The sequence below is a fragment of the Tympanuchus pallidicinctus genome, unplaced genomic scaffold, assembly GCF_026119805.1.
Source record: "Tympanuchus pallidicinctus isolate F22 unplaced genomic scaffold, pur_lepc_1.0 scaffold3, whole genome shotgun sequence".
In the NCBI taxonomy this organism is placed as follows: domain Eukaryota; kingdom Metazoa; phylum Chordata; class Aves; order Galliformes; family Phasianidae; genus Tympanuchus; species Tympanuchus pallidicinctus.
In genome coordinates this window covers 8,826,007-8,840,365 of record NW_026294747.1, presented here as the reverse complement: position 1 = coordinate 8,840,365, position 14,359 = coordinate 8,826,007, and the positions used below count along the sequence as shown (strand labels likewise).

General features: G+C 43.7%; 1 protein-coding gene across 4 annotated transcripts in view; it reads right to left on the bottom strand.

Annotated features, from left to right (window-relative positions):
- Positions 1 to 11,031, bottom strand: part of DENND5A (DENN domain containing 5A) — a 59,479-nt gene extending 48,448 nt beyond the window's left edge. For 2 of the 4 annotated variants that reach the window (XM_052693700.1, XM_052693701.1), the window contains exon 1: positions 10,822 to 11,031. In XM_052693700.1, coding sequence (XP_052549660.1) covers positions 10,822 to 10,930 — 109 coding nt within the window. In that variant the 5' untranslated portion in view covers positions 10,931 to 11,031. The remainder of the gene's footprint in view (positions 1 to 10,821) is intronic. The other 2 variants (XM_052693703.1, XM_052693702.1) reach the window with 2 other exon arrangements.
- Between the last annotated feature and the right edge of the window lie 3,328 nt (positions 11,032 to 14,359).

Genomic DNA, 14,359 nt, shown 5'->3' with positions numbered 1-14,359 from the left:
CATATCATGTAATGTTTTTAAATGCATCTTTCTCATTCTTGGCTTTTGGATGAAAACTGAGTAACTGCAGTAACATGCCTGTCATGGGGCACAACACATATGAAAAAGTCCAAATTGTCTGCAAAAATACAGGAATGGGAGCATTCCACAACACATTCAGAATGAAGCTAATCTAAAACCAGCAGCTGATGTCACAAACGGCAGTAGGATCCCCAGTTCAGCCAGCAGCCACCTTGTCAGTACGTGCAATGAGGTTACAGATACAAAGACATTTTTCTGGAAAGAGTGTTATCTTTGCAAATCACATTTATTGAGCATAAAAATCACTCCAGCTCTAAAATCACTGGTCCAAGTCAAAAATAACAAAAATAGCCAGCTGGTAAAATAGTGTGTATATAACTGGAATCCATGCTGTAGAAAAGATGAAAGAGTAGAACAAATTAGAGAAATCAGAAGCAAGACTGACAGGTAGCAAAGGATAAGCAGAGTGAGGAGTAGGTAGTATGCACCCTGGTGCCAGATAGCCAGCAGTTGATCTGGTTACACTGTATAACACAGGTGCTAAAAATGCATGCAGACATGGAAAGACAGTAATGACAAGAACCAATGTCTTAAAATTAAAGTAAAAGCAGTTCCATTACAAATAAGACTATTTTCAAGCCTTAAGAGAAAAAAAAAAAATTAAAAATTAAAAAAAATTAAAAATTAAAAAAAAATAAAAAAAAAAGAGTGAAAAAGCTGTAACTTATCTATACGGCCTGCATCATACTAGATGTGAAATTAGGTGGCAATTCTACTGATCCACTCTTCAAAAAATGAACAAGAAATAAAAAGCAGAAAGCCTAGACTTAACCTCTGGAGAACAGTACCATTCTAACTTATTCCCAGAGGTGGCTGAATTTCAGGGATTCCCACCTACCAAATAACACTGGGATGAAACACAGAAGCTGGCCATTCTAAGACATGCTCTCAGAAACACAGAAATAGATGCTTTCTATCACAAGAATGAACTGTCAGGAGTCCACATCGTAGTGTTAAAGAAAAGTCACTTCAATGCATAGTTGGAGAGCTACTAATATACCAATAATTAGCCACTGTTTCAAAAGAATGGAAATAAAATAAAAAATACCTTTCTCTGACTCCTTCTTTAACAAATGCTGATCTACATGTAGCTACAAAACTCTACAAACTAGGAAATAAACAATAAAAGTTTGGCAGACTAAGGTAAGAAAGTCACTGAATGAGAATTCATGGAATAAAAACCATGATTCAAGGAAAGATGCAGCTGCAAGATCTGTAAGCAGTCACGCCATCAGCAGACAAATGCCTTCAGATTATGACTTGCTTCCTTCCTTCCAGCTCCTTCTCTCAAAGCAGAACCACGTGCATTTCCCATCAGAGGATTCCCTTTCCCAGAGAAGCTCTTTCTTGGATGTACCCTGAAAAGAACTCTTCTCTTTTATGCTGAAACACACTAACCTACTGTCCTGCACTTCTATCCCCTCGTCTGCTCGCTGCTGGCAACAGATACAGCGCAAGCTGAATTGATGGCCAGACTAGCTAATTTATTGCTCAAACTGGGATTTTTAACTGTTTTGAAAATGGTTTGAATTATTTATGAGAAAAATCTTCAGGATCACTTTTTTTTTTTTTTTTTTTCCTCCAGTATCGCTGCTTCAGCAATTGGAATAAGAGGTTTCACACCCACTGTATGCAGTGAATCAGGGGTTTGCCCACTGTCTTTAATGGCTGTTATTTCTTAGGACTTGGGTGAAATCTACAACCAACAACACTCACAGCTCTGACTCCCTCCAAAAACTCCTTTATGCAAGTTAAAAGGTTCTGCTTTGGCTGAGAAAAGAGTTCAAAGGCAAAGGAAGTCCTCTGTCCGCCTTTCTAAAACACAGGTAGAAATGTGTGTTAGGGACACACCACCCTCTACTTAAGTGTAATTGAAATGGAGGTTGGGTGGAGTGCCATCCTTCAGCTGTAAAAAAAAAAAAATAAGGACTTTATTTGGAGGAAGCAGAAAGACAAAGAATAACAAAGAAGACAAAGAATAAGTGCAATTAAAGGCTCCTATGTGTTTGTTTTCTTTTGCCTGTTTGTCATCCAAGGAACCCAAACTTGCTCCTTATCCCAATCCCATGAGAACACACTCCTTTCAGCATACAACCTTTATTTCAACATTCAATGAACAATACACTTCTATCTCCTGCAGCCACCAGAAAGATGGTAAGGACAAAAAGACAAGTTAAGATCTGCTGACTGGAAAAGATACTTTTGTTTTCTTGGTTTCTTTTTCTTTTCAGCTTTTCATCAACTACGACACAAAGAACCTCACTCTGCACTGAAATTAAAAAAAAAACAGTTATTTTCACTGCATAACAGAATATTGGGTGTAAATGTCACTGGATACAAATAGACCATCCATTCCTTCAGTGGCACATATTCTTCTAAGCTCTCTATAACTAACGAAAATGAGAGATTTGTAGATACCCACTTGTAATTTAAGTCATCCATCCAGTTGATAACAAAACGCACTGCCACACTTATTCAGGAACATTCTCAAAAACTGCAGCAATAGTTTTAAAGCACCAAAGAAAAGCAGTTGAGAACATCTGCATTTTGTGACTGCAAGCTCAGAAAATGAGTATCTTTCCTTTTTCCCCCTGTACAGTTTTAAGGAAGGTGGGAAGAGGTGGGCCAGGGAAGTGACAACAGAAACTACCAAGAATCCAAGGCAGCTTTTTACAAATTAAAGAAAATCCCCAGCTCCTATCTTTAAAAGCATCCTAAGTTGTTTTTTGTTTGTTTGTTTTAAGAGAAAGACTGCATAGGCAGCACAGTAAGAGGACATGATGCATTTAAATAAGACTGCCTGATGAAGTTTTCAAGGAACTGTTCTTATAATGAAAACCTTTTACAAGACTTTTTTTTTACTGCACTATCCAGAGCAAAAAGCCAGAAGGACCTTTTGCTCTGTTTTCAACAAACAGAAAAACAACAGAAGCAGCATTCAAAATTACAATAACAGGCGTGTTCTCACCAACAGCAGGGAGCAGGGCTGTGCTTCTATTACAGAACAAAGCTGAAATGTATGCAAAAGACGACACTAAGAAATAAAAAGAATGGCCCATCTTCAGAATAGGACAGAATTCATTTACATGTACTAGAAAAATAAAATGGAAGAGAGCAGCAGAGTCAGGTTCTTCGCAGAATCAGATCCTCAATAAACTTCCATGGGAGAGGTGAACACTCACACCTACCAAACGAACATGCAGTCCTAGAAGCAACCTCACAGAGCACAAGTAACATGTCCTCTGGAATACAAAACCCTTAGAGCTCGAGGTCAGGTCAGTTCTGCAAATTGTTCCATTTCAGACAGATTTCAGACTGAAGATTTTTTTTTTTTACTATAGCCCCCAGTGGTGCTGTGTTTTACAGCAACATACTAGAATCACAGAATGGCCAGGGTTGGAAGGGACTTCAAGGATCATGAATCTCCAACCCCCTGCCACAGGCAAGGCCACCAACCTCCACATTTAATACCAGACCAGGCTGCCCAGGGCCCCATCCAACCTGGCCCCTGACCTCCAGGGACGGGGCATCCACAGCCTCTCTGGGCAGCTGTTCCAGCACCTCACCACTCTCGCTGTAAAGAACTTACTAGTTCAGTCAATGGCTGTGCACTGTCAACCTCTTCCCTCATTCCAGGGTCTGGTGCCCCCCAGAACCTGCTACAGTGATCCACGTCTAACAGGATTAGCCAGTCCTTGTGCAAGGCATACGATCACAGTAAGTACAGAAGATGGGAAACCACAGCAGCCTACAGTTGAGGTTGGCCTGGGCTGCCACAAAATTTCTGTCGGACTTTTTCTCAGAAACGATGTTGATAAATAGAAATTTTACCACTCCTCAGTGAAACAGCACAGTGAGGTCTCCCACATCTCAACCTCTCAGACCACCCACACAAGTGAGTTGGAAAGGGACACGACATTCCCATGCTGATTAGAGCTGGTACTGGGACCTCTCCCCAAAGTAATACTGAGGGCAGTTCAGTCAGCTAGTGCTGGGCTTGGAAAACAAACCCAGGACAACTTCCTTACCACAAAAGTGGTAAGGGAGTTTGCTGAAAGTAGCAAGTCAAGGAGAAATAGGTAATAAATGCAAATAGTAGATAGTTGACAAAAATAAGGGTGATGGAAGTCAGAAGCACCATACAGCACAGTACAGTACATTGCAGCATCCTCTACATCCCTCTCCACATCTTCCTGAGATTGTAAATACAAAGAGCAGCAAGTACAGTTGAGAAAGAGTTTCCCAAGCTCTCCTGAAGTCATGCTGGAAGAAAATTTCTCTTTGTGAGACCACCTTGTTTCCTCACTAAATTAAACATTTAAATGTTGTTCTACATGCAAATGACAAAGCTGGTTAGGATTGCCTTGTTATCAGACTGCAGATCACTTACCACCACCAATGAAGTTTCTCCCTCAAGGTATTTGAGGACTAATATAAATGACACAATACAAAGGTATACGCTGTTCCTGACTGTGGCAGATCATTAAATAAAGCAAATAAGACAATATTCTACACTTTAACAGGAAGGTTTTAAACTATAGGTGTCTTGTCCATCAAATAAGCAAAGCAGCACTTTCCTAGAAAGAATGAGAAAGAAACCTTTAGAAGAAGCACTCAAAGTAAATTCTTCATCCCTCATCAGTCTGTGTTTGAATGCTTGATCATTTCTCTGTGTGGTAATATTTTATGCCTCTTAGGGTTAGCATTCTAATTCACAGCAAACTCAACTAAATCACAAATCCAAAAGGCTTGTCAAGAAAGTCAGAGAGAATAATTACTGCACAACACACATCAGTAAGTAATTGTTTCTGACATTGTCTCTTCACATGCATTACTTCTGCTACATGAGCCTGCAGGTCAGAGGGAATTCACAAGAGAAGTACGAGAAGGCATTACCACGAACACTCAAGTAGAACATCACTTGCCCAAAAGGCAGTTAAAAACAGCTAGCATTTTGGAACTACAGGATCAATAATGCAAAGATCTAGAAAAACTCTGCTTTATTATTTGCAAGTGGCAGTACTGCCCAAAAAAATCCATGTAAGGTTTTCTTTATATAGCACTTCTCTTGCAGAAGAAACCACAAAGGAACACACACACACACACAAAACAAAACAGAAAAGAGCAGAAAATCTTAAAACTATTCATTTCCGTATGCCTTGCCTTACAGATGTGAAACGCCAATGCTTTTCAAAAAAAGGTTTTAGAAGTCTGCCTTGTAAACTACATTCTTATGACACATTCTAAACATCATCAGTCTGCTCTGCAACTTCCCCTTCCTCCCACTTTAATTGAGACCCTTACAAATAAGCTGAATCTGTAACCGAATAGTGGAGGATGGGAGAAGGAAGTGTTTCGGGATGTGAGGAAAGATTTTCTAAAGCAAATGTGATAACCACACAGTTGGTGTTATAGAAACTTCACCTAATAAACCCCAACTTCAAATGCAGTGCAGCAAAGCACAGCTGCTTCCCCCTTACATCAGCTCTCCCTCTCTTTATTCCACATATCAGCTACCCTAGCACGTCTGCCTCAGTTCCCAAAGAGACAAAAGATCTTTTTTGGCACTCAAACATGGCAAACAACTCAGGCTTCTTGGGAAAAGACAGAGGGGGCAGGGTGCAGTAGAATAAACTGCTATGTGGATTAAAGCGTTCCACATGTGCCAGTGTAAGCCCAGCCAAAAGCTGTCGATACCTAGTGCCCATCCACAGTGACCTGTGTGAGAATAGCGCAGGGTCCAAACCCTGGTGCTGCTGGAGGGGCCTCCATAGAGCCAGTATTTCAGCCAGCAGCCTCAGAGGAGGAATGGAAGTGAAAAGCCTTCCTTCAGCCTTGGAGGGAATGCCCAAGGGAGGAGATGTACTGTTAAGGAACTGTGTAATGCTTGTACTGGCGCCATCTATATTAGGGACGAAGAGAGGCAAAAGGAAAAGGAAGAAAACACTTCAGCTTATGGAGAAATTAAGCAGTGGCTCCTACCAACACAGTTTCTGCAGTGAGTGTTGGCACTGCAGCAAAATGTGCTCACACACTGTTTACCCAAGAACAAACAATGCTGTAGAACTTCACTGCAAAACCAGTGTGCTCCAACCCCAAAATGCATTATTTAATTCCCAAAGATAAACGTCCTAAAGAGGAAAATAAGAAATAAATAAGAAATAAATAAAAAATAGAGACAAATAGCAGTCAGAAAAGGCTCTGTGCTTGCTTTGTCTCCAGCATTCCCTTCATGCACTCCTGACAAATACCTCTGAGGCAAACTGAAAACCTGCAACTACTTAAGTGTGTCGAACTTGCAGACTAGCACAGGATCCAACAACAACATTACTACAGGAAACTGCTGTACCAATTCTGAACTACTAAGTAGCAGGCATTGCTTCATATATCTGACTAACGCTCTCAGTTACATCATCATACCCATATTTTAAAACACTTCATACATGCTACCAAAAGGCATGTATGAAGGTAAGTTGACATCTTAAACCGGAACCAAGCAAAATAGAAAAACAATGACACTTCAATTACCGGCAGAGGGATGAGGTGAGACATTTCTCTTCTACTGGTGAGGAGAAACACTTGCTCTCATGTCAGTTTGTCAGATTAATTTTGAGTGTAGCTACATAAATACCACACATCGTCACTTAGAATTTGACACACCAGCACTAATAAAGCAGCTAGTGTCTCAGCACACACATGCGTTACTCCTGATCGGTCCCATGATGCTACATCATTGATTTACACTGATCTTATCTCAGTGCTGTTGGAAACAAGATGCAAGCAAAAGGTATGGGAGATTAAGGATAATTAAAATAGTATTACATTTCCATAAAGTAAATAGAAAATGAGTATGGATTCTGAAAAGGCACATTAGAAGTGCCTATATGAAGGAGAAAGCCTGGACACAAGCCTTCACTAACATCATTTGCAACCTCCTTCAAGAATGAAGCCCATCATCAGACTGACAAGTCAAAGCGCTAAAACATTGATCTTGGTAAAAGAAACAGGAGTTTACCTACTGAATAGATTCATCTTGGGACCACGCATTCTGTGATCTGTTCAGACCAGGAAGAACTGCAGAAAGAAATATGGTTGACACACCAATCATTGGCTTTAGTCATCCAGAACATTATTGGGTTCGCTTGCTTTTTTTTTTTTATAGTTTTTGTTGGGTTTTTTTTGGTTGGTTGGAGTTTTTAGCTCTTGTTTTTTCAATAATCCTGTTTGTAAATCATCATCCTTTTCTTCAGAGATTATAAGCATTTTCCTTTTCCAACTACTTCTCCGTGTAATGCTGATATTCCTGAAATAACTACTACCATCTTTACAATACAGCACTCACTACTACGAAGGCACATGCAGTACTGAAAGTATAGGGTGAGAATACAGCACCCACGTATTCGTGTCTGAATTTCACATTATGTGAAGGCAACTTACATGTAAGGAATGCAACAGCAAGTTCATCCACTGCTCTGCCGCTGCATAATAAACAAACTACTGGTACGTGGTTGGTAAAAGTTAACGCACCACAGAAAAGGAAAAGAAAACAAAATCTTTAAGAGAAAAAGAATGTGGAATAACAATTCTAACCGTTCAGTGGAGCACAAGTACTACTTTCACCATCCCTCAGTTCTTGTCTAAGCAATTCAACACAGAAGGGATTCCAGCAGAAGGACAAGGCACCACTTTGTTCTCCTCTCCAGGACGCACTCTTCAACAGAGATTAGGAAATCCCAGCATGATGTTGCAGCATTACGAACTGCAACACACAAAGATTGTTGGCAGTTGATCTATTTCATCATTTCCTTTCTGAAGAAGCATATGTCCCAAAATAATGCACAGCACCTAAGAGATATGTCATCACTTCCAGCACCTTGTCATCACTGGGAAACATACCTCAGCCCTCTCCAGTTCAGCACAGAAACACTGTTGGATGAAGTTTCAGTGAGCTCCAAGCCCCAGGGGCTGTATGTTTGTCTGTGGGTTTGTTCTACCTCCCTCTAGCAAAATTCTGCCTCCTGCTTCTAAGAACACGATCATCATGATGAGAAAACTAGATAACTACCTCACACCTGTGGATAGAAGAGCCCAAGCTACAGAAAATATCTTTAGCCCATGCTAACTAGGAAGCCCTACATATGCTATTTTTCATTATATCACAAGTAAGCAAACATCACTTTACACACTGATAGAAAACAATATGCGTGTATACATTTAGCATCAACTGCACATTTTCCATCGCTCAAGAAAAAAAAAAATTATGGCTGTACTGTTTAGCAAGCTTCCAACGCACAAAGGAGAAAGGCTATCACAGGTGTCTGCTCCAGCAGGAGCCAGACTGAGCATCAATGCTCACTCTTAGGCTCCACCGACAAGCCCGCAAGGAGACCACATTACGAACAGCACGGCTGAGGACCTGGAATGCCCACAGCCTCTCCTGCCGGGTGCCCTGCAGGCAGCACCCGGTGCCCGCAGCGCCCGGCAGCTCCCCGCTCCCTGCGGCGGGGCGGCGATGACATCATGCCGTGCCGGCTGCACACCGCAGCCCTGGTGCAGGGGAGCCCCGCGGGGACTCGCAGCCTCAGCCGGCAGCCGGGGCTGCTGCCGCTCTCCCAACAATGGACGCTTCGGAAGCAGATTGTCTCAAGAGGGCAAGGATTCAGGTCCTATTTTTCAGCACAGAAATAATAACAACAACAAAAAAAAAAAAACAGCCGCACAAAAAGCCCCACTCCACAATAAGCCTTTCATTCAAACAAGAAAACCTTCCAGGAAGTACAGTGTTTCAAAGCCTCACCCAAAACCCACTGAAACCAACAGAGGCCCTTTGCACGTGTATCAGCGGGCACAGGAGGAGGATATAACCTAAAAGATGATTTAGAAAGCATTATCAGTGCCACTGCTGTGCATTATTAATAATGCAACAAACTCAGCAAAACACACTGGAATTCTGGCTAGCTCTTCTGTTGGGACGTTATCAACTTCTTCGCCTTCTCCTCATTCCTCCCTCTTCTTTTTTATTCTTAACCTGCTCCTCAAACACGCACAGACCAGCCTCCCACAGCACAGCACACACCTCTTATCACCAGCAGCACCATCAGATGGGGCAAAAGTGGAGTGCAAGGTATCTTACACTACAGCACTATAAGCTCTAGGTGCAATCCTTAACAGGGAAAGCAAATACAGAACACCATTCTCCAGCCCTCGCAACCGCAGATTCAAACAGAATTACTAAAAAAAGGCACTGATCTCTTTTTCAGATCCCTGTTTGATAGCCAGCTCAAAGGAACACCATGTTTTTGCATTTCATTATGTGAGTTATTCACGTGCCCACTGAGATCAGAGACTACCAGCAAGTGTGCCATGCACTACGTTACACAAATAGGCATGTAGTAAATGAGTTATGACATTCACATTACAAACTGTTTTTAATCTAGAAACTTTGCTCACTTATGATTTAATTCAGACAATGGAATGACCTACATCCTTCAAGGAAGTTATGTTGCATTGTTCTATTTCTTACACTGAGTTACTGGTGTAATTAAAAAGGCGATTAAAGTGCAGACCATTACACTGCATAGGCTCCTCAAACAGTAGCCTGCAGCTACTATAACATACAGAGGGGTAGAGGTAAGGTCCCGCTCAGCATCATGAACTGAGGAGAAATTGCCTTTCAAGTCACTAAAAGAAAAAAGTTATCATCACGGCCCAAAATGTGCAGAGTTCATTTTTTCATCAATTCAAATCAAATCATTTTCATCAATTGCAAGAGATGAGTTCCTTAACATATATTTCACCCTACGAGAAACAGGCATTAATTCAGACAGCGCTTTTAAGACAGATGCAAAACAAACATGTATTACAAAACCAAGTTAGTTAAACAAATAAACACGGTACAATCAAGGCAGTTAAACTACCAACCAACCAGACATATCATCAGTGGTACTGAGCTCACACATACAACCAAGCACCAAGGCCAAGTTTTGGCCATGGCAATGGTTCACCTTTCTGAACACTCAGCAACCCAACGCACTTGCAGCCCGTGCGGCGAGGCCAAGGCTGACCCCAGGCACAGCCACAACAAAGGGCAAATGGGCAGCCCTAAAGCAGGGCTTTGGCACCGTGCTGCAGGGCGCTGCTGGCCCCAAACACACACATGTAGCACGTTCTCTAACAAAAGCCAATCGTTCTTAACCCTATTTCTGTTAGGTGCTGCAGGAAGAGAATCTGTATCCCACGTAGAATCAAAAAATAGAACAGAGCAAGTAAAACAACTGTTACTTTCTCCCTAAAATCCAATTCCTCGTTACCAGAGCGCTCCTAGAGCTCAGGTTCCTCACCAAAAGTTGGTGCGTGCCACCACACTCCGGGAAGAGCGCGGCAGATCGCTGCCGAGGCCGAGACGGTCGCAGATAACGAGTCCCCCAACCCCTCTCCTTGCACCCCTGCTTTCCCCACGCCGTTGGGAAGCGGCACTCGGTCGCGTTCCGCACGAAGTTCCGCACGCTCCCGCGGGCACTGCCGCGTTCCGCGCAGCCCCGCGGCTCCCGGGGCACCGCCGCCCGGACCGGGGGGCGCCCAAACCGGAGCCTCGCACCGGCCCCCGCCCGGTGTCGCTGCTCCCGCCGCGCCCGGGGCCGCGCGACGCGGCGCTGACGGCCGCAGGTGGAGAACGGCGGGGCGGTCGCCCGCCCGCTGCGTCCCGGTATCGGCCGCCGCCCCCCGCCCGCGGTCACTCACCGGAGAGCTCGTCCGGCTCCAGACCGGTCTCGGTGTCCAGCCCACAGATCACGAAGTAGTCGGCGAAGCGGCCGGGTGCCGAGGAGCCGCCCCCGCTGCCGCCGCTCATGCTGGAGCCCGAGGGGTGCGCGGGGCTCAGGGGCTGCAGGGCCGGGCGGCGGCGGGCGGCGGGGCTGCGCCAGCTGCGCCAGCTGCGGCGGCCGCCTCCATGATGGAGCGGAGCGGGCAGCGCCGCGCGGCATTGTGGGTACGGCCCCCAGCTGTTACCGCGGGGGGGGGGGGGGGGGCGGCGCGGGCCGAGGGACCGCAATGCTGCGCTTGCGTACTGCGCTTGGGGGTGACGTCATGCTGCTGGGCCCGGAGGGGCGGGGGGAGCGGGTTGGGGTGCGAGGCGCGCGGTGGCGCCGTGAGGAGCTGCGAGGGGTGGGAAATGTGACTCAGCCCCGCGGGACGGCGGCTGAGCGGCTGTCGCAAGTACTCTCCCCAGGCACCAGGGGACGTGTTGTTTTCTGCTGCCACAGACATAACTGCTAACAGTTGCGTTTGCACAGCTGAGTGCAAGAAATCTGCCCCACAAACATTTCCTTAGGAACAGGGGACAAAGAACGAGAATGACTCAGGCCGAGGGACGCGGCACGGGTGCCGCGCTGTACGATGAGAGCGTGTCTTAACGCCGAGGGACCTGGGATCGCCTCACCGCGCTACGATTAGCGCCGAGCTGCTCCCCTTCCTCTCCTCACCTCAGCCGGCTCTCCGGCGGTGCCTTTCACATCACGCGTCTTCCCTGTGTTCTCTTCACTTTCCCCTTCAGCACGGCTTATAAGAGGAGAAAACATTCGCCAGTCTTTTAGGATTATCGTCTTTAAGATGACATCCATGATGCTGAATGAATCGAGTTAACAGCCTGACATGCACGTGAAAATGCACGGTGGAGGCCACGCTGCAAAGACACAGCAAGTTCCTAATGCTGTGTGGACATCAGAGACAGCAGTAAGACGGATCTGCAGCACAATTAACTGGGCTCTTAAGCCATCTTTCCCAGAGAACTGCAGAGAGCTTTTCCATCCTTCTGGGAAATGGGAAAAGCCGTGAGAAGAACTGGTATTATTAGGATTCACTTGATTAAGACTGTATAGGCCACAGAATGGGTTATCAATGAATGAAAGTATTGCTAAGGTTTGACTGACAGCTCTGACAGTTCAATTTTAAACCGCTAGTGAGCCTGGGGGAGAGATTTCAATAAAGACAGAAAGATAATTAGATGCAGTAATAGGAAGTCTCAACTCCAGAGCGAGCACATCCATTCAGACCACACTGAGCATGCCTTGTGGTGTGAGGAAGACAGCAGCGACAACAGAACTAGCTAAATCTGCTTGCTCCTATTCTGCTACGTTTGCTAGGCATTTTATGCATGTTTTACTCCTTGGTCTGCTTTTGACCTGACAAAGGACTCTGTTCAGAATGTGATAAGATTCATTTCTGTAGTTTAACTCCTAGAAATATAACACTGATGTGCAGGAATGTGTCCAAAGAAGGGCAGCAAAGCTGTTATAAGTCTAGAGAAGAAGGCTTACAAGGAGCAGCTGAAGGAACTGAGGTTATTTAGCCTAGAGAAAAAGAGGCTCAGGGGAGTCCTTGTCACTCTTCCCTACATCAAAGGAGGTTGTAAGTAAGGTGGTGGGTCAGCCTCTTCTCCCAAACTACGGGACAAGAAAAAAAATGACCTTGAGTTCATGCCAGGAGAGGTTTGGATTGAACATCAGGAAAAAAAAAAAAAAAATTAAAAAAAAAAAAATCAAGAAAGGGTTGTGAAGCATTGGAACAGGCTGCCCAGGGAAGAAGTTGAGACACCGTGCCTGGAGGTATTTAGAATAGGTGTAGTTGTAGTACTCAGAAGCATGGTTTAGTAGTAGACAGTGCTGGAAAACCGAGGAAGTGCCACAAGTGTTTTGTGTTTGTTTTGTCAAATAAGAGTGAAATGGGGAAATAAAACATGTTCCTGCCCACATCACATGCTCCAGCCACATATTTAGGGGATTTAGCCAGTAAAGGTAGATAGGCCAGAAAGTAGGCAAATTGCTGGAAATGCAGTTGAATAGCAGTATTTAACAGAACCCACACCTTGCTATACAACGTGGTAAAGGACAGACAAATATTTTTCAAAAGGAGAGTCTCAAACTAAAAAATTCAGATTTGCTTTCAATAGATACAAGAAAAGAACAGGGAAGCAGCTACAAGAATTTGAATCAATAAAAGGTTAATTGATCAGAAGTCACTGTAATTTTTTGCTGTGAAAGGCTCATTTATAATTTGTCAGTTAAGGTCTCTGCTTTCTTAATCTTTCTTAATTCTAGGCATTTCCTAGATGCATTCAAACAGCTAGAGCTCTGTCTTCTCATTTTGCCAGTGACAACCTCTTTCCTATTGCATCTTCCTGATCATCTCATTACTGAAGTTTCGTTTGCCTAGTGAACACCGTGTCTCTAACACTTAATTCAAAGGCTAGCAGCTTTCATTTCTCAGTATTCTTGACCCATGTTCCACAGGTAAAACCTAAAACACAACCATTTTGCCAGTGAACTTTGCAGACTGACTATGTCCTCGAGTGAGGCAACACTTTCAATGACACTGAGAATTTTTGAAAGTGTTCTGCCTGATGTTTACTAAATTAAGTGTCTTAAATCTGTGGAAATTACATTTACTAGAGAATCACAATAACATATTAGCAAGTAGGAAGTGATTTAAAAGATTCACTGCCTTTGGCAAGACTGGCTGTTGGCCCAGTTGCTGTTTTCAAACAAAGACAAAGGCTGGGATTTTCAAGCTCAAGCCTTAAGTTGTAAGGACAAAAAACCAAGTTAGTTATTTTAAAGAGAAAGAATGTGAACATAACTTGGTTACTCCTCATACTAGTTAATTTGGACTTACTTTACCAACAATCATGATTACTGGAGGAGTTTGTTTAATAAGCAGATTAAAAAAAAAAAAAAGGGAAATTACTGTTTCACTCAACTCTTCTCAGAGAAATGTAAAGTCTAAAATAGAGCACCAGCTCTTTTTCTGTGCAACCATTTCCCAAGATGGGGTAAGCTCAAAAGGATAAAGGTGCTCTTCATCTTTTGCATCAGCAGTACTTCACATGACAGAATAACATTAATTTCTCATAGCAAGTTATAAAGTTAGAATACCTGTTCAAACTCCTCCGTAAAACCAAATCATAACCTATGCATAAATAAGGGAAGTACATCAGATGAGATTTGCTAGGTATTTTAGATGTCTTTTCAGTCTAATCAACAGTTCTGTTTATAAAACTGACTTCACATGGTGTCTTCTAACAGATTTGTGCCTGTGCAAATCATGTTCGTTAAACTCAGTAGGCAAGAAAAACAAACACTTACTCCAATGTTATTACACAGGAAACAGCTCAGGGAGATGGAGGCCCACTCTCTCTTCACGGTTAGTGCTCTGGTCAATGCAGCAGTTGACTGCTCCCCAAGGGATGAATTATTGCTTTCTGTAATAACTGTAGCTTTCTGTA